Consider the following 27,956-nt stretch of genomic DNA (forward strand, 5'->3'; position numbering starts at 1 on the left):
TCATACAACCCCACTTTAAAAGATACAAACTATCCCTTTAAATGTGAAAAGGGGGCACTATCTTACCAGCAAATGTTTTATTTTCATATTAAAATGTGGTTTCGTAATAAAAGTAAAAACACACTTACAAAGATAAACAGTCATAATTGGAAGCCTTAAGAGTCTGATTTCATGTCTTATGTTGTCTACTGTAATTTGCTACACTCAGGCTTTAAACGTACCTTTTAGCATGCCTATTTTGTCCATGTTGTTGGAGATGTTTTCAAAGTACAAACCAATGTATTATAATGTAAGGCATCCAAACAAAGTTATACAAAAAATGGTGTACATAGTGAAGAGGTCATAGTGGGGCAACTAAAGTGTTTCCTTTTGAATGTGGTTGCCAATAGGTAGAGGAAATCATATTGGTGGGGAATGAGAACTACCCACAACTGCCTCTTCTGTCAGGATTTATTAGCATGATGTAGTTTATGAGGTGGACAGCTTAACAACACTCCTCCAAAATGATCCCCGCTAACTATTCGCATGTAAATGGAGTTTACAACTGCAGAGGTGGTCGCACGTGTGAAAATAGAAGGCAGGAGTCTGCACCTTTCTGCTATATCAAACCTCGCTACAGTGATATCCACCAGACGAGCAGCTGTTTCTGCACTCACGCTCCACTTGCCACAGCTTTATGAATCAATTTAAGATTTCATAATGGAATTTTAAATATTCATGATTCCGCGGCTGCAATGACCAAACTACAGTGGGGCGCAATAGATAGCCCCGTGTAGGAAAACAGCAGGATTACAAGATTTCTTACTCAACATTTCAGTGCAGTAAAATCTGATGAGGGCATTAAAGGGCCGTTAAAGCCTTTTCCCACCAAAATAAGCAGGTTTTTTAACACAGGAAATGCTAACAAAAAAGGGCAGTAGACTGCTTTCCTATTGCCAGCAGATGAATATGATTTTCTGTTTTGTTTTGTTTTTGTTTTTTTGTTTGGGTTTTTTCTCATGTGTCATGTTCAACATCACAAATGTGCTAGAGAACAGGTTAGTAAACAGTGGATAGCAGCATGGAGGCCCGAAAAATGTTACAGTGGTTACTTCTTTATTATATCTGTTACAACTGACGGAGACAGACAAAATCTGAGACTGATAATCACAAAGAGTCGCAGAAGTTACCGACAATTTTGTCTGAAAAGTGGCAAAAATTAGCGAGTCCACCTTTTTGTCCTGTTTCCATCACTGAACTAGAGCCGCTAAATACAAAGAACTACTGCAGAGACATCCTGGGAATGAATGCTGATTGTAACTTTTCCCAATAAAGAAAAAAGCCAGATGATAGTAGTTTTTTGTCTGGTGGGGAAGGGGCTCAAGAGAAGAGTTGGACAAAACCCAGCTGGAGTTTTGTCAAAGACAAGAGAATGAAGAGTGAGGACATCACAACATCAGAAACTGGACCACCCTCAAACAATTTTGATTATTTTTTCTTTGGTTTAAAAGGAAAATGTTCCCTGGGGAGGAATTAAGAGGAACACTCCAAATTAGACACAGACAGAAATTGATGATGTGGCTTGGTTCATTATTCACTACTGGCTTACAGCATCTACTTGAATTTCCACTTACTACCAGAGAGATGTAATTTCAAACACTGCCTCCACAAAGAAATTATTTTTAAGTGTGTAAATATATTGAAAGAAAACAACTGTATTGCAGATGAGGGAGGGAAAAAACTTCCATGGCACTGTGAAAAATATTTCTACACCTCCTGACTTTGTGGCCATGTTATTTGGACTTCAATGACCCGGGGGAGGGAGAGGATGGCGGGTGAAAGCGAGAAGGGCGCAGGACAATCATGGCCAGGCCATCATCATTTGTCTCCACCTCCTTTTCTATCCTCTTTCACCAGTTGACACGGCAAATGGCACAGCCAGCCTGTGTCACTCAAAAAGCCATTTCTGTCCTCCCAGACCCTGCCTGTGCTGACAGAGTGAGAGAATGAGCGAGAGGGAAAAAAAGGGGGAGGAAAAGAGCCGACAGAGGCATTTTTCAACATGGCTTTTTGTCAATTTCTGTGTGCTTGTCAAAACGAGAGGCAGCGCCCAGTTGCTAGGCTGGTTGGAGAGTTGTTAGGCAGGGGTTCAAGTTTGAGTGTGGGAAAAGTGGTGGAGACGAGCCACTGAAGAGGTACTCCATCCATGTTGCTATAAACTAGTAGTATCGTAAAGAGTCGAGATTGCAGGCTCGAGGCTGCTAGGAGTCCTATGGACAGGAAGATATTCAGACTCCATCTAACTCCATTTACTCTACTTCAACATGTAATTTTCAAAGAGCAGGTATAAAAGAACAGACCCAGGAGTTGAGAAGAATATGCCTCCTGGTTTTAAGAGGAAAATTATGCTGTCACATTTGTGGCGACTAGTACACTAAGAGAGCATATTACAGCCAGCCAAAATGAATCTTCCATGCCAACAGGTAGTCAGAGATCCTATAGTAGAAAATTATGATCTGACCAGTCAGCAGCCCACAAGGTAAAAAAAAAACAAAAAAAAACAAACCTCGAGACAAATCGTCCTGTAATCATCCTTCATTTTGGAAATCCATTTCAACCTCTCTGCAAGTTCAATAACATAAACGGCGACTGATAATCAAATGATGAACTGAATTGAGACGGGTGGTGGTGTGTGGTTATGTGTGTGAGAGAAAGAAATGCGAGTGGGGGACTGATTGAATCAAGTCATGCCTATTTTGGAGCCATGCAGTTAAGACTGCTACTGGACTGCAAATGACAATTCATTGGTAAATATGATTTGCCCTCTATTTTCTCCTCAACTGCAAGACATTTTGACCAGCCTGACAATACAATAGTACCTGCCCAAGGTATTTAGCCTCACCAATATGGTGGTTTCTTCCATTTTTCCCCCAGTTGTGATTTGTGACATTAGGCTATATAAATACAACTGACTTCACTTGACCTTGCGCCTGTGTGCTTGGTTAGCACGCCCCTTTTTAGGATCATGCTACATTACTAGGCCTGTAACGATACATCAATTTGAATCGATATTATCAATCCAATCAAACAATCCAGTTTTATCTATGCAAAGTGAAAACACCAATACTAAGATACGCCTTAATTTTAAAATTGCCAAGTTACTACTGTGTCGTTGTCAAACAGCTCCAGGCAGATAATGGCAAGCAGCCAAGAAAAAGATGATAAAGATATCAAATCCCCTCTTCGGAATAAATCAGCAGAGTAGAAATGTTTGGAATTTCAGACAAAAGACAAAGCACATGCCATATGCAAACAATGCTGTTTCAAGAGAAAAATGCTGAGTGAGAATGCATGACGAACCTGGCCTGGCATCTCACTCCACTACCTTGTTGCGCTCGCTACATCAACATTAGCAGCTCTGTTTCAACGATGTTAGGCTAAAAAAGAAAATGCAGACAGGCTGAAAATCAACCGTGCTGTTCTGTCGGGGGCTGCAGTGATTGAACACCAACAGTGAGTTGGAAAAGTATAAATAATACATGTAATATGTTAAGCTATGAGTAGGGGAAAAGTCCACTAGCTGCTACGCTAACTTGTGCAACTTAAAAGTTCTTAAGCTAATAACAGTGACAAGCAAAAAACAATTGTTTGGTTTATGAACCTTGGCATTTACTATTTAGCCGAATATTATACTTTGTTAAATGTTCTTGTGGCTAAGTCATCTTTTAAGTGTGTTCCATCCATCCATCCATTTTCATCCTCTTATTTGGGGCCAGGTCATGGGGGCAGCATGCCAAGCAAAGCATCCCAGAAGCCTCCCCCAGCAATGTTTTCCAGCTCCTTCTGGGGGACCCCAAGGCGTTCCCAGGCCAGATGAGATATGTAGTCCCCCTAGTGTGTTCTGGGTCTGCCCAGGGCCTCCTACCAGTGGGAAGTGTCCAGAATACCTCTAACAGGATGCGCCCAGGAGGCATCCTGATCAGATGCCAGAACCACCTCAACTGACCCCTTTGGACGTGAGGGAGCAGCGGCTCTAGTCCAAGCTCCCTCCAGAAGCCCGAGCTCCTAACCCTATCTCTAAGGCTGAGCCCAGCCACCTTACAGAGGAGCTCATTTCAGCCACTTGTCTCCGCAACCTCATTCTTTCGGTCAGTACCCAGAGCTCATGACCATAGGTGAGGGTTGGGATGTAGACCGACCAGTAAATCGGAAGCCTTTATGTGTGTTAGTGAAGTCAATTTAAACCTGACTACATTTAGCTGGTTACAATTATTATCTGAGAATTGAAGAAAATTGAAGAAAAAAAAATGGACAGCAGCTTCTTCGGAAACCGACTGTGTTAAATGGGCATATGATATTGTCTCATATCGACTGCAGGCTCCTAAATTGAACTGATAGAGAATTTCATAACGTTGTCCAAACTTTTCTCGAATCACGATGACACTAGTGATTTACACCCCAATACATCACCGAGCTACACTCCTGACCACACCACACAGAAGATTTCCTGTGTTGCGTTAGACTTGTTAAAAATAACTATGTCCATGGAAAGGCAAGTTTTCTGCCATCCTTCAGTGTTAATATTTGAAGTGAGCCTCCAGCCCACAACAAAGTTTCAAATGTGACACCTTCAGTTTGTTATCACTTTTCTCTGTCACTTTGTTCTAATCATCCCTTTCCTGTGTTTTTCTCCTGCCATTTGGGGAAAAGGAAAAAAAAAAAAAATCAGTGTCAAAAACAAGACTGGGCCTCCAAACACCTCCATAATGAGGAGACAGGGGAGAGAAATGGGGCTAACATTTGTGGAATGAAATTGAGTGCAAGAGAGAGAGAGAGAGAGAAGTGAAAGTAGAAAAGTGAGGGATGGGAAGAGGAAGACAGAAAACTTAGAAGAGGCCACAAGTGACGAAAGAGAGTGCTGAAGACACAAGTTGTTGTTTTTTTCCTTCCCCATTCCTCCTCCTCCTCCTCTTTCTGCCCCACAAGACTACGGAAACGCAGATGCTGTTAATCAGCGCTACCTCAGAGAGGACATGCTCTGACTAGAGAATCAGCACAGAGAGAGATGGAGGATGCAGGACAAGGAATGAAAGAAGCAAAAAAAGTGAAGTTTAATTTAGCTATTCATTCATCACATTGAGGGGCTGTGCTGTATGACCTAAAATCCACATCCAGGTATCATTTCAATTCCACACAGTAAAATTTTTTTATTACTGTTCTTAAATTTTCCCTCAATCGACAAGTTTAAATACATTACTTGAATAAAAACAACAAACGTGAACATGATTCACCGCACTTCAAGTACAGTTACATATATTACATCAAAGTCATTCCCTCCACAGCCAGGCTCTCATGGCATGAGGCGAGCGATGAGTCAGTCATGAATCAGTCAACAATGTCAGTATTGCGTTTTCTTCCTTTTAAAGCATCTTCAGGGCTAGGGCTTGTGTCAGAGCTGCAGCACAATCTTCACCGTTCCTTTTACGTAGATAACCGTGCAGGATTGTAAAGCATGTGTGCAAAAGATCAGGGCTCAGTCACAGCTCAGTACATTATATAGCAATCCACAACAAGACGGTTGAGTCATTCATAAGTGCACATGAACAAAAGGGTGTCAAACACATCCTTAAGCCAAGTGATGTCACTAGATACTTTCCGTTCAGTTTCATCAGTTTGACAGAAGCCTCTATCATCTTTAGTTGTTCAGAATGTAGGTAAAACTTTTCTATGGCTACTGCAGTCATCATCTTTGGCAAGTACAGTCACTATGGTAACCACAGACTGTGTAAAAGAAGAGGAGATTATCCATTGGCTTGTATACTACCATTTTGAAGCCTCATGTTTGGCATTTTGGCTGTCACCATCTTGGGATTTTGGGTTTTTTTGGAGCCAGAAGTGGCCATATTGGGACGAGAGAATGAACCTATGGAGGAGTGCAAGGGACAGGTCTGACTGAGACCCCGAGGACTCTACTAGGGCTGGGTATTGGTATACCCTTAGGACCAAAAATAACCCAGTACAAAGTAGTAGCTGAACTTATTCAATCACAAAAAACATTCAACTGATACATTTGGTACCCAGATCTAGAAAAATTTGTATGGTTTTGCTTGAAGTCAGTCACTGCAAGTATTCTTCAATTAAGTGCAATGTATAATTGGCCCAGTACAGCAGCAGCTACAACCCAAACAGTCTGTGGTGGAGAAGTCAAGAACTCTTTGGCTAAATGAAGCAGTGGTCTATTGAGCAGAGTTACTAATCACAGGTTTAACGATAGAGGCAAAGAAGGAAGAAGAATCAGTATCAGTCATAAATCACCAAGCCGACTATCCACCATCTGGCATGCCATGGTGAATTGAACCGCATCTTTGGTCTGATCTATGAGGAGACCAGCAGTGTGTTGCCGGCCTTCCTGGAGAATGTGATGCGTGATGCCATCACCAAACGACACTGACACTTTCAGCGTGCCAGGATACCACCAAAACTTTCAAAAGTATGGCTGTACTACAGGCCTATGGCACCTGTTGGCATTTTATGTAACCGTATGCTTCCATTCACATTATGGGCATCGAATGAAGTAGGAAAAAAGGTATCAAATGAAGTACTCTTAAGGTATCTGTATCGGCTTGAAGTTGCTGATATTGGTCTTGGTTTGTTTTAAACAATATCCTGCACTAGACACCATGTATGCTCTACTTGCTGATCAGAAAGTAGCCGTGCCCTAAGGCATACCATGGTTTATTGTCTATTTTACTCTAAATGGGGACATAATTTACTAAATAAACATCATGCTGTATTGAAGAAGACTTAAAAGTAGTGATTGAGACCATAAACTCATTAGGAAAATGTTTACTGAGGTACTAAAGTGAGAAGTAGGGGCATTTTCTCATTGACTGACAAACAATTTTGTTTGGCAACCTGGGAGTTGCACCCTGCCAGCCATTAGAAGTATGCATGTTTAAGGCACTTCCATATTGGCTTCACCTTTTGGACCCAGACACTACATCCACTTCTTTAATACAGTCTATGATGAATAGCATGTGTTTTTGTCTATCACAACATCTAAGCAACAACCAAGTGTCCTTTTGAGTATTATCATACAAGCTAATGTACAGGACACTGCAATGACAAAGCTACTACAGATATGTATGTGTAAAAAACCTCAGCACACTGATACTCTATCAGATACAAATCTGTTCAACAGACACAGTCACAGTGGAATACAAACAGCATGTGATTGTTTACTTGATACATTTGGCTTAGAATGCACCATTTCCTGCAGGAGTGCTTTTAACACCACCAGGTGTGCGATATGACAATTGTGCTTCTCAACAGGATGGATAACACTCACTACAAAACAGGCAGCAGCACACACACTCTCCTCAAATTTAATTTCAACAGTGTGGCCACAGGCAAAGGCAGACACCCACTACTACCATGAAGTGACGAGGTACAACAACGGTGAGGCCAGCTCAACACTCACGCTGCCCAGACTTGCTGCCTGAATACCCAATGAGGCACCCTTTAAGAAGTAAAAACCCTATGCCCATAGGCTGACGTCTCATGGCATTTCCACTGAATGAGTAAGTGGAGAGCTCAATTGTTTCCTGAAAAGAAAATCCGAACCAATGTGTCTCAGTGGTTTCATCAATTTTCAGTCGTTTATTGCTGTGCACAGCTGAGCTACTAACAAATGGATGGCAGAACGGTGATAGGCAACAAGAAAAAAACAAATGGCAGCCCTTGAAGGAGAGTGTCTAGACGGTTAAGTCAGCAAAGCCATCTCCTGACAAAACATACATATTAAAATGCACACGCAGGCACTCATAGCTTTGCTAGCAATTTGTTTAGCTAGAAAAAAAATATCTGAATGAACTTTGTGCACATCTGAGTCACACTTTAAGGGCAATGGAAAATGGAGCAAAACATCCTGTATATATCAGAGCAGAACAGTATGGAAACATTACATGTGTCCACTAATGGACAGTGAACACATGGGCAGTGGGGGCAAAACAGAAATAATGTCTTTCATAATAACAGTTCAGTTGCTCATAGATCACAGGAGGCGCAGCTATACAGCCCAGTTGCCAGAAGAAAATGTTGGCATTGTACATGTCTGCAAACAATGGATATGTTACATTTGTACATTTCTTACACATCATATTGGTATTTCTAAAGTGAAATAGTTCACACAGCATAGTAGAAATGTAAAGTTTCAACATATCCACTACATAATAATGTACAAATGCTACATATCTGTGGTTTGCAGAAACGCACAATGCCAAGATTTATTCTGGCGACTGGTTTGCCACATATTACAACAGGGGTGTCAAACATACGCCAAGAACCGGCCTGTCAAAGGGTCCAATCAGGCCCTCTAGAAGACTTTGCACACCTAATGTTGATGTAAATTGAAGGCCATTAAAAGCTGAGAGTTTCAGGAGAGATTTAAATAACAAAAAACACTTACTGTAGTCATATTTAAAGATATTGACCATTGTGCAACATATTGTCAACCAGCAGCTTTAGCACAGAAGACTCTGTACCAGACTTCTATCTTAAAACACTTTTGGTGGAACCCTGCTGCTGAGGCACTGACAAAACTTCACATTGTAAATGGTTTATAAGGCAGCAGATGACTTAACCTGCTTCTTCAATAACTTGCACTTTTGTGGGAAATTATGAAAAGGTTATTATGCAGAGATTTTACTGGTTCGTCCCACTTGAGATCAAATTGGGCTGTTTGTGGCCCATGAGCTGAAACAAGTTTGACACCCCTGCCTTACAACCAGTAGCGAGAGATGTCACAGAGGTACTTGCTGCATATACAAAGCACCATTTGAAATAATCACTTCAGTACTGCCCCTTAATTTGGTTCCCTTACCGTTTGTTATTGCGCGGTCATTTATAATGAAATATGGCAAAATGAGCCACTGAAATACTGCGACTGGCTTCGAGTCAGAATGATAATTTTCAGCAGGATATCATGCACTGAGTAACAGGAAAATGAAAGTGAAATCAATGCCTGCTTTGGGAAATAAACACTGTCCATCCAACTACAATACGAGTGACCTCGACTGTTGCCATCAGTAAGAGATCAGACAGAGAACTGAGAGAGAGCACCAGTAGGAGGATTAGTAGGCAGCGTGCAGCGTGGTTCTATAAAACATCTACAAGCTAACGATGACAGAATAACAATAGAGATAACGTAGATAAATGATATGGAAAGCACTTACTGTAGCTACTAGATGTAAAGATGACAGCTTCTAATGTGTTAAGGAAATGTAATGGAAATTCTCTTTGTATGTTTAAAAACTTAAAGACCCCTGTGGATGAAGAAGAGCTTCACGCTTCATTTAGCCTATTCCCTTGGTATCATGTAGAAAGTAAACATTTCACTGCATTATGAAACCAGACTTGTATCGGAGTACGAACATATGTGACAGTGTGTGCAGCTCTTTTCCACAGATACAGACGTGAGAGCAGAAGTAATGTGACATTGGGGATAGTGCATGAGAGTTACGAATCTTCTGCTAATAGAGTTATTCTCTCCCACAAATACCAAAAAGTGGCATTTAAATACAGGCGCTTAAAATCCTACCATCTCGGCATCTCAAGTGTAAATGGGATTTTATCACAAAATTACATTTTTCCTGTGAACAGCACAACACACACACACACACGTCTGAACACTACTGGGAACACTGAGTATCAAAACTGCAGCCGATTGGCTTTTTTTTTTTTTTTTTTTTTTAGCGTTCGGCTCAGCAAAAGTGAGCGAAAAAGTGCTAGCTCCCAAACAAATCACGCCTGGTCCATGCTGTGCGGATGTGCCAGTAACCATTACACAGTCGTCATCAGATTCGAATACAAAGTATGTAAGCTTACCGCACATGCATCAACACACAGGCGTACTCATGTCAGCCGGATGTCTACCCTCTACCAGTCACTAATTTCCTTTCCTACTGCTGCTCAGGGCTGGCCAACCATACCGGTTTAAATCCCTAAAGCTATGTAGAAGTGCTCACATGCAAAAAGGGATTAAAGGCAAAATAAGACTGTGTGTGCATGTGTGTCTCAGATATGCCTGCATTAGCAAGATTTCACACAACAGCTAGATGTAGAATAAAAGCACTTTCATGTCGCAGGCTCAGGGCATTTATTTTTCATTTTAGATCGCTTCTACTACTTAATATTCAATTCTTGTAGAGTTAAACACAAATACATGTGACAAAGAGAATACCAATTATAGTCAGTTTTTTTTTAAACTCAGGTTTATGATGTGTACAGCACTGATGCCACGCCTCCCTTCACCATTCCCCCTCATGTGCGGTCACCCACGCAAACACATGTTGCCATGCGTAGTGGTACTTTGGAGAACTCAATCGACATCCAGCCCTCAGCTCTCCTTAGTGACTGTAAGCGGACTGTGTGGGAGGACTGGCTCTGACAGAATGGACTGCTGTGTTATTGACTTCAATTTAGAAAGTGCTGCCTGCTGCTTCTCTCCCCCCCCCCCCTTTCATAGCCGGGACCCTGCTGGCCCCCAGCCGCAGCCTACGATATCCCTGATTGCACTGCTACGGAAAACACATTTAAGCAAGGTCACGGAGCCTAGAGTTGGGGGGGGGCTGTACTTTTCCTTTGACCCATATTCCATTTCCATCCTACTTTTCTCATTCCTTCAAGCCAAACGTATACTTTTTCTCTCACAACCTTCAGCCCTCCCTCTTGCCTACATTGTCTCCTACCTGCTTGGGTGGACAGCCGCTGAAGTGTTGTATTGTTGGAGGCTGCAGGTACATCGGCACCAAACATTTGACGCTGTGCTGGCTGCGCTCATAGATTAGACACACTTAGCTTGGCTTCTCAAATCCCCCAGTATGGGAAATGATGGAGGCAGAGAGACAGCGGATATTACACAGGAAAAATAACTGGCTGGGAGGTGAATAGTTGTATTAGAGAATAGACACAAAATGCATCTCCTGCGCGCGCACACACACACACACACACAGACAAATGCCCACCCCTTCTCTGCATCATATACAAGTAAAATGTTCACACATTCACAACAATGATCTTTCACAGCTCCTAAAGTATACTTGACGAGTGTGTGTTTCTCAATATTATGCTCACATTGGAGAGCAGATAGTTCATTTGAACACAGATAAGGTAGACGGGCAACTATCAGTAATGAAATCCAAATTGGAAGCATATTAGAAAAACCCTCTGCTCACTCCCTACCTCCCGTCTGCTTTCTAACATTGGAAAGTCATTGGAAAGCAGTCCGCAATACTGTGTGGTGTCCTTACAAAGATATCTGGCACGAGGCAAAATACGCGGCAAGATAGACGGATAGGCTTAGAAAAAACACAAACATGGGAAGTTGAAACACAAAGATTATTGGCGCGCGCGCAGAGAATCCCGATCTGCTGGACGGCGCTGCCGTAATCTGGGCGTGGACAGGTGGATTTGAAAAGATGAAAAGCTGTTTCATTACCCCCCACCCCCCACCCCTCGGTCTGTGCAGTAACAGGCCTCGGTATGGCTAATCCTCCCCTACATGAAGCTTGATGGAGATTCTGGGATTAACAGCTTCACAGAAATAACGCTGTAAAGAAGGTAATTGTCGCTGTGAATTTAGGGAGGAGGATATTTGAAGGTCAGGGCATCATAGTGGGAGAGAGAAGAAAGTGGCCGCTTTGAGTATAACAAAAGATCTGGGAGGTGGTGAAGTCACTTCACTACCCCTGGCATTGTAGCTTATGATTGCCTGCAACAGTGATACTCAACTTACAGTTGGCCTGCGACAGGGTTTCTGGTGGCCTGCTAAAATCACCAAGAAAATAAACTGATTCACACTGGGGATTTTTTCAGGTTTTGAATCTAAAGAAGGTAAAAAAAAGTCCATAAAAAGCATCAAAACAGAGCTTGTTTATTAAAGAAGTGGCAGAGGAGGATCCCCTACAGAGGTCCATGCTAGTCCTAGAAACATCCCTATGCATACCTGACCTGTGTAGGGCCCCAGACCAGATCCACAAGTTCAGATTTCATGTTAATATCTGGGGAGATATGTAGTTTTACAAGCAAACTAAGAGCTTTTTGTAGTGTTTGATCCAATTACCTCTAGCAGCAGACTGTTCACACTTGTCACCGTATAAAGGCAACGCAAAAAGCTAGACAATCATACCAGTATCAAGGCAAAACAAGACAGAGCATTTGTTAGTATACACAATAGATCAGTGTTTCCAGTCCAATTTTATTTGTTGAAAACAATTTAGTGAGCAGAGAGAAGTAGAAGTAATCCAAAAGCCCAACATGGAACAAATGTCACAAGTAATGTTGCAGAGTAACAGCTCACTAGTTAGGAATTTTGTTTTGCCAAGGACACATAAAAGTAAAAAGCGGAAGAGGGAGGGGGAGGACCTGAATGAAGACGACACCTTTGCTCCAGAGGAGCTAAAAGTCGGGAAGATTTAGCTGCTCCCTCAGTGGTGAATTACTATGTTTTTACCTTCACATTGCTCAGAGAAAGAGACATCCATTTCCTACGGCCTGGCAGTTGGCAAGGCAACGTTGTGATGAACGCACATACAGGGATGCTCCATGAATCCTAATGAGACCAGCTGACCAATGACGTGGCCGGGGCAAGACACAGGGAGCATTAGCATATAGTGAGAAAAATATAAGGCTCACACATTCGCCACACATACAGTGTTTTTAATTAAGAAATCCCACTTAAAAGTAGCAGTAATTGGAGAAAGCAGGGTTCACAGTGCTGTAAATTTAACAGGCCAAAGAAAAAACACTCCTTCTTCCAAATATGCATGAAGCATCTCCTCCTATCGAGCTATCTTGGCTCATGCTGATTGGGTTAACAGTGCTAACCTACTTGTATCTTTCTTCTGCTTCCAGCTAACACAGCGCTAGGGCTAATCCCTGCTCTGGCAGGCAGTATGAACACAGCTCAACATAATGAAGCCCATTAGTCTGGAGACAAAGGCTGCTAGCGGAGCTCAAACACTGAATAACACAGGATGAAAGCAAAAAAAAAAAAGGAGGAGAGAAAACGCTCATCTTTTACTGTGTGCCTTCAGTTGCCATGACCTGATATTGCCCCTCATTTGAGAGCACACACTCTGTCACACGCACAAAAAAAAACATATGCCGAATGAGCAAACACAATTAACTTGAGACTGGCCTGCAAACAGTAAAGCAGAGGAACACTGTAAGAAGTAGCAATTTACAGAAGGGGAAGTGAGGGCACGAAGGCAGAGGGGAGGACAGGGGGAGGAAGGAAGGGAAAGAAAGGGAAGGAAGAAGGACGCAGCACAGCAAGAAAGAGCAGAAAGAGAAAGATGGAAAGATAAATGAGAGGGAGAAAGAAACAGGGCAAGAACAAAGGCAGCGGAGGAAGAGTAACAGAAATGCAAAAAGAAGAAGCAGGAGTAAGAAAGAAAGGGGGCAAGGGGCAAGCTGACAAAAAGCGTTTAAGAAAAGATTGAAAAGGACAACTAGACATAAGAAACATATGGAAAGGGATAAGGGGAAGTCAAAGGATCAGTGAAAGCAATTCATTACCAAAACATATGGATTAAAACAAAACAGCTCATTAATATTAAACAGTGTTTATTGTTTAAGTGTCTGAGCAATCTCAGAACCAATCGGCTACTGTCTGATGACGATGAAGCCTCTGGGGGCAACAGCCGATATCAGGAGTTCCGGATTAGCAAGTGGACTTCCTCTCCAGTGCGCCAATCATTTAAGCTACATGATTTCATTAGCTGGAGGCAAAACAGGACTCGCCGCCACAGGGCTGTCATGACTGAAACCTTAAATTTGAACACATACCAGCCACCACTGCCCGTCAACAAAAACAAAGACAACTATGTTTAAATGTGATAAGACGAAAGGACTGGAGGGGGGCGATTATCAAAAACGCTCTCATGTGCAGCGCACACTTCATATGAGGTTAGAGAGGTAGTATTTACTGTTGTAGGGATGAATAACGTTATGTGTATCAAGGGTTATCATGTCCATCTGATCAGAAATCGGGGAGGTACTTAGAGGTATATTGGATTTCTCTGTAAAGCTAAGTTTTTAGCCATTAGCTAATGTTAGCTTCGATAGCAAAACAAACTGGAGGAAACTGTTCAAGTGTCGTCCTCCTTTGTAAGATTGGCTTAGTAATCAAACACAAAGCTTCCTTTGACATCATCCATCCACTGAGTGAGAGCATACGGGTCGGCCAGTCTGGTCCTGTTGGTCAGTGTTCACTTATTTGAGTAACACAGTCCCGCAGAGTGAGTGACCTGACGTGGTGCGTTCGTAAATTCAGTCTGATGGTCTACACTGAAATGAGAGCCCTGTTGGTCTAAGAAACAGAGCGTTGTATCGCTACATGAATTAACGAATGATTGAGTTAATCGCACATTCACTCTGCTCAGTACTCTGCTGCTCTGTCTCCCCACACTGAGTGCCAAGAGTGTGCTCTGACACTCAGAGAATGTGGTGCTCTGAATAACCAAACCGTAAATTCCGACAGTGCTCTGAATTTCCGAACGGTCCACTTGGAATGAGTATTTTGAATGCAGCACTCGTATCTTCTTCCTCCATTGTCTAAAACAAGCCACCAGCTAATGTCCGTGGATAATTGTTTTGCCTCCAGCTAAGCCCCGCCCACCAAAAAACGCCAAACTGTTTACTAACAGTAAAAGGGTCTATAAACTGATTATGCAGATATGAATGCAGATACATGTTTAAAAGCTAAACGCTAATTTAAAGCGAAATCATCAGACGAATGGTGATGGGTTCCAAGACTGCCGGTCAATGCTACTGCTACAAATGTAAATCACCACCGTTCTGCCTAGAGATTCTGCATTTATAGGCTGATACCTGTTCAGAGGAATTACTATTGATGTTTCTAAATACAAGTGCCACTAAAATCAATTAAATGAAAATGTCATAGGACATACAATGTAGGGAACACTGAAAATGTTGTAAATATTTGTATGCTGTATTGAGAGGAGGCCAAGCAAGGTCAGTGAAAGCTGACTAGCAAGACTGAACAGGTTATCGGGATGAAACACAACAACTCATCCAACCTGGGCGTATGAAAGCCACTAATATACCCTATTGCCCATTATAATCTCTTGATAAACTGGCATATGATTGGTGTATGTGTGTGTGCATGTCTGCGTGTGTTTGTGCCAATGTGTGATGAGAAAAATGATAAACCGAAAAAAATCCCTACCAAGCAGTTTAAAGCCTTTACTGGGACACTGATAGCAGCGCGTCTGTGTCCGTGTGTGTGTGTGCATGTCACACATAATCTCTTGCAGAATTAATTCCTGGAAATTGAAATGAAAATGGGAAAGGAAAGTGTCCGGTAGCAGGTCCTTTACCTCAAGGTCAGCACTGTAGAGTTTGGGGTGTCTGTGTGTGTATACATGTAAATATGGTGTCCAGGAAAAATTGGTTTAAGATAACATTGTGCCAGGGTGGGTACTGGTATGCAATCGGCCACTGGGACATTACTAGGTGCTTTGAGGACACACTCAATCACAAAGACACACACACACAAACGCATACACATATGCATACAATTTGTAATAGCTCTCAAAGCACAAGACAAGCCCAAAAATAGTGTGCCTCTTGTCTCCTTGAAAACAGCTCTCTCTGTCTCACACACAAACAGAAAACCATATGTGGATTGCCCAAGGGCCCATACTGTAAATCCTTCATCCTGGCAATGGCAGAGGCAATGACATTATCATTAGATCTATCATTCGCCTGTGCGCTCCTAAACTCCGATTGTCATTGCTGCTATACAGTACTGCAGGCCATTCACCCGAATGGAACCACTGACACGCACACACATGCAAACAGACACAGGCTGCTGACCTACATGTGACTGGCCGCAGCCCAGATTCGCCGGCACTCACCCCAGGGGATGGGTTCTGCAATGTTTGTATATACCCCTCGAACATGCTGCCTGACTGGCGGACACCAAAGTAGGTCTCGCAGTAGCCCCAAACTGCACCCACTGCCCTCCTGGCCTGGTGCAGGGGGTGGCTCCATAGAGCCTTGGGTGAAGCAGGGAGGACTGGGTCGCACAGCAGGGACACAGGGGGGCTGGCATAACAGCATGAAGGTCCCACATATGTGACAGCTCGTCAGGCCATCACTGGTCATCGAGTCCTAGAGGAACGGCCTGACAACACTCTTCTTGTCAAGATAATATATAGATCATGGACTGTATAAAATAATGGACGTTGCCACTGAAACATCAGCAACTTTTTTTAGTTATGGACTCCCAATTGACGCCTTGAGTTCGGCACCTTGGAGGCGCATTTTTGTAATTGTTTTTCATGAGAATTAAGCGCTTTGGGGTTGCATTTTTGATGTATGAAAGGCGCTATATAAATAAAGTTTGATAGATTGATTGATTTTGCTCACTGTTTTTGCATCAAGTTTATGCGCTCTAAGCACACTGCATTTTTGTCAGAGTGCTCTGAACTCCTCAAGTTGAAAAAGCTCCTGTGGAAGAGAAACTGGTGGTAGAGGTTGCTGGATACCCAGAGCTATACGGCCAGACAATAGACAGCAGGTTGTCAGACTGCCCCCGAGTCCTCCTAAAATACACCTGGAAACAGCCATCATGGAGGCAAAGCTCCTGGACCAACTGGTGGTACTCCCCATGATCCACCCTCTTTTTTAGAGTCTCATGTACCCACACAGATCTTCTCGTTGGGGGTCTAAGGGGATTGACTTGCTTTTGGAGCCAGCCTCAAGTGGCCATTCAAGGTACTGCAGGTTGCTGCTTGGTATTTACTGACATAACCTAAACTTTGAAAAATACTCCAAAATTAAACAATTTAGCCAGTTTTATAAATTCATCATCACACTGAACCTCCAAATCAGATTTGACTTGGAATCCGGGTATTAAAAAAAACAAAACACTAGACTGGCAAAGGCTTTTCTGGCTTACCTCTTCGCCAATGTCAGGAGCACCATGCGAGTTGCACACATACCTACACACACTCACTCACACACATGCTAGACCTTGAGAAAACCTTGCCGTGATCACAGAGTTTGGCTGACCATCAAGCAGTGCTGGCCATTCCGGGCCAGGATCAAACTATAAAGCAAGGGGTTGACCACTTTTGGTCAGTGGAGCATTACAGAGTTTGGCAGGCCATGACCCACGGTCCATCAGTAGTGAGAAAGCAGAGCGTCTGCTGACAGAGAAAAATAGAGTGAGAATAGAAAAGACAGAGAAAGAGAGAAATAGACAGGGTGAGGGCCAAGAGGAGGGAGCTGTCCTGGCAGCGTTGCTCATGTTCTGGGTCACTGGATGATTTTGGTTAGATAGTAGTCTGGGATGCACAGTGCTGGGTGGGTAAAGCACAACCTGAACGCATTCTGGGTCACTTGCTCATCAAACGGTGGCACACCACACCTACAGAGCAGCGCGCCATCTGACACACAAACAGAACTAGCAGTGCTAGTGTCCGCACTGTACTTTGCCATCAATAATCACACAGAGGACCACAAGCCTCCATTTGCAGCTGGCGTAACTGGACAACAGATCAATGAACTGTTGTTTGGAGCCGCACATTTGCCGCATGGCCTATATTTGTATAATAACCTCCTTTTGCATGCCTTTTTGAATACAAGCCATTATCTCATGGTTTAACCTGCTCGGCGAATGCAGTGAGGATGCAACAGTGCAGCAGACCTCTGATCTGATATCACCCTCCACATGGTCACTGCTAGGGAATCCCTGTGGAAAGGAAAGGAAATAGCCTTTCTGTCTCAAGAAAGGAAAATCCCCCCCATACTCCTGTGGCTGCTACCTCACTGTTACATGTGCTTCATTGAAGCCCATTCGTATTCAACCGCAGTGAAGTCAAGGAGAAAGTCTGTGTGTGTATGTGTGTGTGTATAATATAGGAGTTGGCTCTATACTCCTGTGCCGGTGGGAATAACGTACTGCGCTACAGGCAGTGTGACCTTTTCTAGTTGGCATGCTTTCTCTCCTCCCTCTCTTTCTCTCTCTCTTTCACACGCTTACTCCCCAGCTCAGACGCAAATACACACACACATACATACACACCTAGCAGCACTGTCACAGCTAGCTTTACCATCCATCAATTACCCACACTGCTTCCTAGTTTAATGGACATGAGGCTTGTACAAATCATGGGAGATAGAACGGGTGATGGGACAGTAGGGTGCGTTTGTTTCGCCTCTTCTCCTGCGGCAGGAAGGTAAAGCATGTCTTGTTTTCTCCTGTTCGCCTTCCTCGACATGACCTTTATGGCTGTGTGCTTCCTGAAGCGACAGTTTGTGCTCAAATTGAGGGTTAAGGCCTGCCTGTTTAGAGTGCTCTAACTACCTGAAAAGGCAGAAATGATGAAAGGGGGGATGGAGAGCACATATGAAAATAAAAGGTGGAGACAGAGAGCTGAAAACTTTGTCTTTGATTGTAAATCACAGGCACACGCTTCCTGTCATGGTGTGAGTCAAAGTGTCTGTCCATCTGTCTGATCTATGGCACTAATAAAGCTATCTAATCAAATTCTTACAATCTAAACTTTTAGTGAAGAGATAGATCATTATGGATATGTCATAAATCGCTCTTAATGTCCTGACAACTTGTAGGGGATCGTACATAAAAAGAAAGGCCAGCCAGAGATGAAGTAGAGTGACACAGTGACGGACGAAGAGTGAGCAGTGGGAAGGAAAGACAGCGAGGAAGGGTGAGGGTGGAGCGGGTGGTGAGAGGGGGGGAGTTAATGCACAAAACACACTGCATCAAACCAAAGCACTGCTCCGAGCAGGATGCGTCAGCAGTCCATTCATGTTCCTCTATTCCCCACTAAAGGACAAAATGTAAAGAGTGAGAGAGCAAGTGGAGGTGAAGTGAAAGAAAATCAAAGATAAAGAGGGAGGGGGAAAAAAAGAGAGCGGGCATCATGAGAAGGAGAGGAAGCCAAAGAGTGACAGAAACGGTGTCCCATCTGCCCGCCGTTGCCACCACAGCAATGCTGGGGAGCTTTGCCAGACCCGTTGGAATGGCTGGATTATTGCTGGGGAGGAGGGGGTTAAAATCTGGTTGCTGTGGGGATGCCACTGTCCATCTCTGCCTTTTGCTTGGACAGTCCGTCTATTCCCCTAAGCCACACAAAGCCCCAGAAAGCCACAGAACAAGAGATTGTGAGCATTAAAAAGGGAGCGGAGGACAGCAGGAGCAAACTGGTTTTTGAAGAGGTAGATCTCTAAAAAGGTCTGAGTGCTTTGAGCTCACCCAACTACCTTAGGACACTGCAGAGAGCAGGAGGGAGACAGGGAGAGGGAGAGGAAGAGAGGGAGCATGAGAAACTGAAAGAGAGAGAGAGAGAGAGAGAGAGAGAGAGAGAGAGAGAGAGAGAGAGAGAGAGAGAGAGAGAGAGAGAGCGATATCCAAGCCGGCGCACGCTCTCTCTTTTGCTGCTACAACGGATCCTTTCCACATCGACGCTACTGTTAACGTCACGCCTGTAAGCCGCGCGCTCACCCAGCACTCGCCTTCCCTGTCTTGCTCCTCTCCCTAGTCGGACGCTGCATTAGCGAGGGGGTGCTGATCACCACGAGGAGAGGAGGGGGAGAAAAAAGAACTGGAAAACAAGAAGAAAAAAGAAACAAGCCGGAGAGAGGAAGGAGAAACTGCGCACCACCCCTCCTCCCTCTAACCCACCTCGATCAACCCAGCTACAACACCCCCACTCCTCCCAGCACCCCCTTCCATCCCCCACCCCCACTCCCCCTCTGAAGAAATTGACGGATTATTGGGAAGTGCAAGGGAGGCAGGCTGCAGCTGCTGCTGTGTGTGCTCACTACTGCTGCTGTGTGCTTCGCGGGGATGGTGTGTGTGCGTTTGCAATCGCTGCTGCTGCTGTCGCCACCGCGGCTGCCGAGGCTGGAGCGTGTGGCTAGTTAAGAAGGGGAAGAAGCTAATGAAGGCAGTGCATGTCGCCTAGTCTTTTCAACCCCCGCCGAGCACTCCTGGAAGAAGAAGAGAAAAAAAAAGAAAAAAGAAAGAAAAATCAAGTGGACACGACGCCACATTGAGAGGGGGAGCAAGGGGAAGAGAGCGAGAGAGGGCTGTCAGACTGACCAACCGACCAACTGATTGACCACTAAAAAGTGAACAGAGGAATACAGAAAGGAGGGGGTCTTTTCTTTTTTTATCCCCCGGTTTGTCAACCTCCCCTACTAACCATCGCAAACAAAAGGCAAAAGAACATTGGAAAGGACTGTGGAATTTTCATTCAACCTTCTTCAATCCCACTCCCACCTACCTCCCCTCTTTTCGTCCTTTCTACCTTGGCTTTTTGTTGCGCAAAAAAAATTGTGCGTGTGTTTGTGTGGTCGCCTGTGCTATGGAGACCTGGGTAAGGTGTCTAGCAGGGGGATCAACTGTCGGATTCCAAGGACAAGCAAGAGAAGAGGAGCCGACAGCGAGAAGCGAGCAAGGGAGCACTGCTGCTTTGGGAGCCTGACTGGATTCCTATCTGCAATCTTTTTTTTTTTTCTTTTTTGTTTTTTTCTAATCAACAAGGAAAGGGAGGGAAAAAAACACTCACAAAAGGGCCTTTCGAACCTTTCTCTTTGGATGTGTGGATTTACAAAAGGGCTCATCTTGGTTAAGCTCTTTGGCATTGATACCTGTTTTGACAGAGCAAATATAAAAAGGCTTTCTTTGCTGCTCTTGGGATATACATACATCTGATGTGAATACCACAGCTCTTTCTGATTGCAAACAGGAGGGAAACTATATATCTCAGTTCAAGGGACCTGTAATAATAACTTGAGGTAGGTGTCTAGTGTTTCAACCCCTCTTTGCATCAATTTGTAACCCTCCCTTCTGTCTTGTAATACAGTTTTTGGTTGCTTAATTTATCATCATGTCCTTCTCATACACACGTTTCAGAAAAGCCAGCCCTCTCTACCCTCCCTTCTGCTTCTGCCCCTGAACACAGTTCATGGGAATAAAAGCATTGGTTAATTGAAGATAGGTCAAGCCCTCTTGCCCCCTTAGCAAACACCCAAAACCCACGTTCTCCCCTTGTCCTCTTCAGTTCCCTTGACTTCTTTGCTCTGGTCCCCTTAATACTACTACCAGCCAACCAGCTACTTCCCCTGATCCCCAAAGCCCCCAAACACCACCCCCAAACACCCCCATCCTCCCCCCCAGATGATGCTGAATTATGAACGTGCCACATCATGAGTCTCCTGGGGCGGGTAGCTGTGCATCGTGCCAGGAAAGCCGCCCTGCTCTGTGTAGTCTTCCTGATGGCGCGAGCGTGGAGCAGCGCCTCCCTGGCCTTGGCGGGGGCGGCGGTGTCTCAGGGACCCCAGGGCTGTCCACCGCAGTGTTCCTGCAGTAATCAGCAGGGGAAGGTGGTGTGCACCCGACGTGGCCTCACCCGCGTGCCCCCTGGCATTCCTGCCAACACGCGACACCTCAATCTAATGGAAAACGCCATCGAGGCGGTGCAGGCTGACTCCTTCCGCCACCTGCACCACCTTGAGGTGCTCCAGCTTGGGCGCAATGCCATACGGCAGATTGAGGTGGGCGCGTTTAATGGACTCACCAGCCTCAACACACTGGAGCTGTTTGACAACCGGTTGACAGTGGTGCCCAGTGGGGCCTTTGAGTACCTGTCTAAACTAAGAGAACTGTGGCTGAGGAACAACCCCATCGAAAGTATCCCTTCCTACGCCTTCAACCGGGTGCCCTCCCTCATGCGACTGGACCTGGGAGAGTTACGGAAACTGGAGTACATCTCAGAAGGAGCTTTTGAGGGCCTACAAAACCTCAAGTACCTCAACCTGGGCATGTGCAACATAAGGGGTGATTTGCCAAACCTGAGTCCCCTCAAGGGCCTGGAGGAGCTGGAGATCTCTGAAAATCACTTCCCAGAGATAAAGCCAGGCTCCTTCAAAGGCATGCGCTCGCTGAAAAAGCTATGGGTGATGAACTCACAAATCACGGTGATAGAGCGCAATGCTTTCGACGACCTATCTTCATTGGTGGAGCTTAACCTGGCCCATAATAATCTGAGCGCTGTGCCACATGATCTGTTCTCCCCGCTCAGGTACCTGGTGGAACTCCATCTCCACCATAACCCTTGGAACTGTGGCTGTGAGGCTGTATGGTTAGCACGCTGGCTAAGGGAGTACATCCCTACAAACTCTACTTGTTGTGGGCGCTGTCACTCACCTGCCAGCATGAGGGGCCGGCAGCTGGTGGAGGTGGACCGAGGTGAGGGCGCTGCAGTCCAGTGTTCTGCACCATTCATTGCTGATGCACCAAGGGACTTGAACATCTCAGCAGGTCGAGTAGCTGACCTTCGTTGCCGCACAGCCCTAATGTCTTCAGTGCGCTGGCTCCTACCCAATGGGACTATCCTGACACATGCCTCTAATCACCCAAGAATATCAGTCCTCAATGACGGTACCCTTAATTTCTCAAATGTACTGGCAGTAGACACAGGCACTTATACCTGCATGGTGTCCAATGCAGCTGGGAACTCAAATGCCTCGGCCTACCTCAATGTGAGCGCAGCTGAGCTTAATACATCCAACCTGAGTTACTTCACCACAGTGACTGTGGAGGTTTTGGGGCCGACCACTGAGATGCCCAAACCTAAAACAACCACCACCACAGCTGCTGCTGCAGGGGCTGGAGTAGCTGGAGGCGGAGGAGTAGGGCTGGGGACAACAACTACAACTGCCTCTCCTTCAGTCTTTCAGCCAGTCTTCATCTCCACGCCAACTGTGCTGCTGCAAAGCACCGACAGCCCATCGGGTGCAGCAAAGACATCAGTGGCGCCAGGACTCCAAGGTGCCACTGGCAAGCCAGGCAAGTCTGGCCCTAGCTTGGATGAAGTGATGAAGACCACTAAGATCATCATAGGCTGCTTTGTAGCGGTGACACTGCTGGCTGCTGTCATGCTCATCGCCTTCTACAAACTGAGAAAGCGCCACCAGCAAAGGAGCACAGTGGCAGCTGCACGCACTGTGGAGATTATCCAGGTGGATGAGGAGGACCTTCCTCCACCAGCATCTGCTGCTCAAGAGACGGCTCTCACGTTGCCTGAAATCCGGGACCATAACAGTATACACAAACTGGACTTTATCAGCCACAAGACTGACTATAGCTTTCACAAACCCAAGGCCGAGTACAAACCCCAGCCTGATTTCACCCTTCACAAGCCGAAGGCTGAGTATACCACATACAAGCCAAATATGGACTTCAGTAGCCACAAATTCATCCCAGATTACAGTACTCACAAGTCTACACCAGATTTTAGCCTTCATAGACCAAAGCCTGACTACAGCCCATTTAGACAGGACTACAGTACTCACAAACCTAAAGCAGAATACAGCCCATTCAAACCAGACTTTGGCACTCACCCAAAAACTAAATCAGACTACAGCCCGTTCAAACCAGATTACGGCACTCATCCTAGGCAGAAAACTGACCTCAGCCCATTCAAACGAGATTACAGCACCCAACCAAAATCTAAACACGACTACAGCCCATTAAGATCGGACTACAACACACAGCATAAACCCAAGGCTGAATACAGTCCATTCAAGCCAGACTTTGGCACTCACCCACGACCTAAACCTGATTACAGCCCGTATAAGCCTGACTACAGCACTCAGCCTAAACCCAAAACGGACTACAATGCCCAGAGATCTAAAACTGACAGTACCTACAAACCCAAGGACCCTTACTCGTCCCATAAGACTGGAACTGATTACAGCGCCTTCAAGACTGACTTCAGCCCCCACAAAGCGGATTACAGCGCCTTCAAGTCTGACTTCAGTCCACACACTCAGAGACCTAAACTTGATTACAGTCCACACAAAGTGGACTACAGCCCCCACAAAGTGGACTACAGCACTCTAAAGCCCAAATATAACACCTACAAACCAACTGGCCATGGGGCTAAATGGACAGAGAACAATGTTGGGAACTCTTTGCCTCGAACCTTGCCCAGCACCATCACAGCAATGGCTGAGCCCTTTGTCATAAAAACTCACACCAAGGAGAAGGTGCAGGAGACTCAGATTTAAGAAGCCCCCCCTCCAAAAGGCTCCCACTCCTTTCCCTAGGTTCCTAGCTCCCACCCACCCCTGTCCCTCGCCCCCACCTTCATCATTTCCTCATAAAATCATGCAATAGAATGCACAACGAAAAAAGGACAGGAACTACTTTTTTGTACAGAGTGCAAACTTAAAAAGACTGATGATTTCTTGTTGTACATGCTTATAAATAAATATATATATGGACAAATTGAAACTACCATGGGCTGGTGATAGAGAAACATATATTAAAAAGAAATTGAAACTATTTTCTAACTTGTAACTTCTATTTAAAACAATGAGTTGTTTAAGATGCTGTCTTGACTTTGACAAATGAGGGTAGTCTTGTTTTAAAAAAGGGGGCATTCTGTGTGATTTTTACACCATGCTACAGAGAATGCAGTGATAAGAAAAAAAAAATATTTATACTGAGAAGACTTTCTTTAACAAAAACCGAAAAAAGGTCAGTGTCGATCTTTACAGGTTTATCTTGTAAAAGCACCAAGAATTTGTACTGTGCCAAATGTTATAAATGCAATAAAAAGGATTTTTGGAAGAAAAAAAGGAAGTATTAGAGAGAGATGTTTTTTTTCCCCTTCAGTTCTTCTCCTGGTGTATACTGTAACGATCAGCCAAATGCTTTAGACACTGCAGTAAGACGCTGCAGCTATACTTTAACCCTACGTGTGCTGAATGACTCAGGCAGAATGAATCACGGTGCAGAAGTGGATGGTGTTTTTCTTTTTTTTCTACATCTCTCAACACCTCCTTTTATTACATTCTTTATATGTAACACAAGAGTTTGTTCTGTGTCTATTTAACACCACCAGTGAGTGTTGTGGTGCTTCATCGAGGTGTGGCTGATCAAAAGCGTGTATTTAATCTAACTTGTTAAGTTCTACAAACGCTTTGAGATGTGAAAAGATGAAGAAATGGTGTGAAGCAGTGCTATCGTAACATCTAATGTGAACTTATATTCTCATTACATAATGCTTTTCAGCGATGCAAACAGACTGTTACCTATGTCCTTTTCCACATCACAAACTGGTGTTGTGAATCATGTACATAATGTGTGAAAAGGCTGATAAATGAAGGTGAAATACTGTTGGGTGTTAAGACTGTCTTGCACTTTTGCCAAAAAATACAGATCCTCATTTCACTTTTCATTGCATTGCCAGCTGTTGTGCCTTCATCAATCAGTATGGGGGCTTTTTATGGTGACAAATGCATTCAGGGTCTCGCTGTTAACTGTGCATTTTTCATCTTCAACAATATCACCTCTCTCAATCATAATATAGCCCCCCTGTTCTCTGCCTAACAAAGAAAGATAACATACAACACACACGGTGGTTAGTACGCATGTATTAGACAGGCGAGGCAGTTTGTTTTTGGAAACCTCGGCATGTGGGATTGAAGACAGAGCAGTGTTGTTGCCTTTCTTTCTCCTGTTACTCTTAATGACAAAACTGGGGGCAGAGTTTCAATTTAAATGATAAAAGAAAGAGAAAGGTGGTGTCAACTACACCCGGGAGCACATATCAGTCAAGGACAGACTAGCATGTTTGGAGTGGGCAACATGTGGGAGAGAGATGACAAAGAGAATACTACAAAAGAACTCCAGGGGAGTGACTGCAAGCTGTGTGCACCGGAATCATCACGGCTAACACAGACACTACCTTCTCATTAACTCTTAGAAAGCTCCACGAGCTCAAAGTAAACTCACGTTAATCGGAAAAACACAACAACTAGCCTCTGCAGATGCGTGACGTTATCAGATTCACAGTCACAGGCCTGTGCTGGCAGGCAGAGCTTTGGCCTAGTAGTGCAGTTGACGACACCAGTTTATATAACCAGTACAAAGTGTGGCAAATGGAGGGCTGGTTTGAGAGAGTACCTGCGAGGGCCACTAGAACAATACCAGCAGTGTTTCAACGTTTGAGACAGAGGAACTAGCAAAGGGAGGATGTTTGAATAGAAATGAGAGGGAGGGGGTTGTCATGACGTATCACAAAAACATCGTTAGCTGAGAGTTTGTGATGTGTTTAACCTGTAGTAGAAGCTGTCAGAGGCGGAGAGTGATGTGTGTGTTTGTGACGGTGACAGTCCAGCTCTGAGGAATTAGGAAGTGACAAAAAAGAGAGAGTGTGAGATAGATGGAGTAAGAGATGGAGGTTAAAGAGGACAGCTGAGGAGGGAGGGTGGGTGAGCATATTGTGCAAGGCTTTATTTATTTATATATTTATCTGAGTTGCATTAGAGGAGATCTTGTGCTTGGAAATGCGTCACATGTTTGACTAAGAGAGCATTTGTTGTAAATGTGCGTTAAAATTTAAACGTCCCCAAACATTCTGCTACATTAATGATGATTGATCAGATGATTCCAATGAGTAAAGAGTACTTCTGGGGTAAAAACATGGGCAGTGCAGCAGAAAAACACATCACAGAGGAAGATAATTGAATCATATAAAACGGGAAATATAAATTATGTCTTCCTGAAAAACATTCAGAGGCAGCACACCAGAGTATGTTTGTGATATTAGAGAAAAAGGGACATCTGGCATGTGAAGACAGTGATGGCCAGAGAGATAAAACAAAGTTTTGCATCTGTCCCTAAACAGCAATGCAATAAACCGCCTTTCTTTTAAGGACCAGATACAGGTGTCTTATTCATTGTCATTATCTCTGAGTTAAAATCTTACTATTATCTACCAACTGTCATCACATTGGGGGTAAAAATAACCTGCTGCAGTGAACCCAAGGCTGTCACCACTGGTCACTAAGGCAAGAATCAGACTGTCTGTAGATGACTCAGCCTGCGTTTTAAATAATGAGCTTTTTCTGCAGGTGCGAGAGTGAGCTTGAAAGATCAGATATCTGTGCATGTGTGTGTCTCTTGCATCAGCTGTGCTTTCGGTTGTGCCGGGCTACGTCAGACATAGTGCAGGAGAGGTAAAGGAAAAAGGTGTGAGAGACAGGGAGAGCAGGATGATTAATCTAAATCAACTTAACACATTTAATATGACCATTTCAGTTTGCCAAATGATATACCACGTCACCGCGACGTCAGTTCGGCCTCTGTGGCACGTCATACCCCTCTCTCATTTTGCTCCCTGTCTGCCTCTCTACTATCAGCTCTCCAATTAAAACAAACACAAGCAGACACACCCATTTCATACTTTACTGACCATTTGTCCCCGCGCTGACTCATATCTCAGACAGCATGCCTCCCGCTCCTGTCATTCACCTCTAATTGTTTTGATAACAAGCAATGCAAAAGCCAGACAGCGGTTTTTCTAATTGTCTCTTAGCGTGACGCATGTGTCCAAACAAGTGAAAACCTATCAGTGTGTTGTGTCTACGCGGACAGTGTGAGGGATTGTGAGCAGTTGCGTGAACAGATGCGAGCGCTGTATTAGGCATTAAGCTGTGTTATGGAATTCTATCATAAGCTCGGCCGTACTGTATTGCACCTCCTCAGTATGGTACAGCAGGATGGGGCTTATGCTTCGCCATACTGTTCGATATCGAAGTATGTTGTGCTATGTGGTCACATATAAAGCTGTGCTGTGCTATAAAAGGCTCCGTCATAACAATCAGTCAACATGGCTACGGGGTCATCAATCAGCCAATCAGCTAGGCAGCCACCGAAGGGCCCGTCTCCATGGGAAACACTCCTTCCCTCCATCCCTTCCTCCTCCACGTTATTTTCTTCTTCTTCTTTTTTTTCTTGTCTGGGTGCTTCATTAGCAATCATGGAGCCATTTGAAAGAGGAAGCAAGGCAAGATGCACCTATTTACCCACAGCTCACAGAGCCTGGGGAGGCAGCGAAAGGACA

At 44.4% G+C, this 27,956-nt stretch overlaps 2 protein-coding genes across 2 annotated transcripts in view; one reads left to right on the forward strand and one right to left on the reverse strand.

Moving 5' to 3' along the window:
• The window catches only part of snd1 (staphylococcal nuclease and tudor domain containing 1), a 271,331-nt gene that overhangs the window by 119,094 nt on the left and 124,281 nt on the right, over nt 1–27,956 (reverse strand). The window lies entirely within an intron of this gene.
• Nucleotides 19,459–24,795, forward strand: lrrc4.1 (leucine rich repeat containing 4.1). The gene is made up of 2 exons (XM_049567170.1): nt 19,459–20,835; nt 20,954–24,795. Exon 2 carries the CDS (start codon nt 21,247–21,249, stop codon nt 24,109–24,111), a length of 2,865 nt encoding a protein of 954 aa, XP_049423127.1. The 5' UTR covers nt 19,459–20,835; nt 20,954–21,246; the 3' UTR covers nt 24,112–24,795.

This window comes from Epinephelus fuscoguttatus, linkage group LG22 (assembly GCF_011397635.1).
Source record: "Epinephelus fuscoguttatus linkage group LG22, E.fuscoguttatus.final_Chr_v1".
In the NCBI taxonomy this organism is placed as follows: domain Eukaryota; kingdom Metazoa; phylum Chordata; class Actinopteri; order Perciformes; family Serranidae; genus Epinephelus; species Epinephelus fuscoguttatus.

Bases quoted from the DNA above. Each gene is read 5' to 3' on its own strand.
- lrrc4.1 (XM_049567170.1), top strand. From the start codon at position 21,247: ATGAGTCTCCTGGGGCGGGTAGCTGTGCATCGTGCCAGGAAAGCCGCC.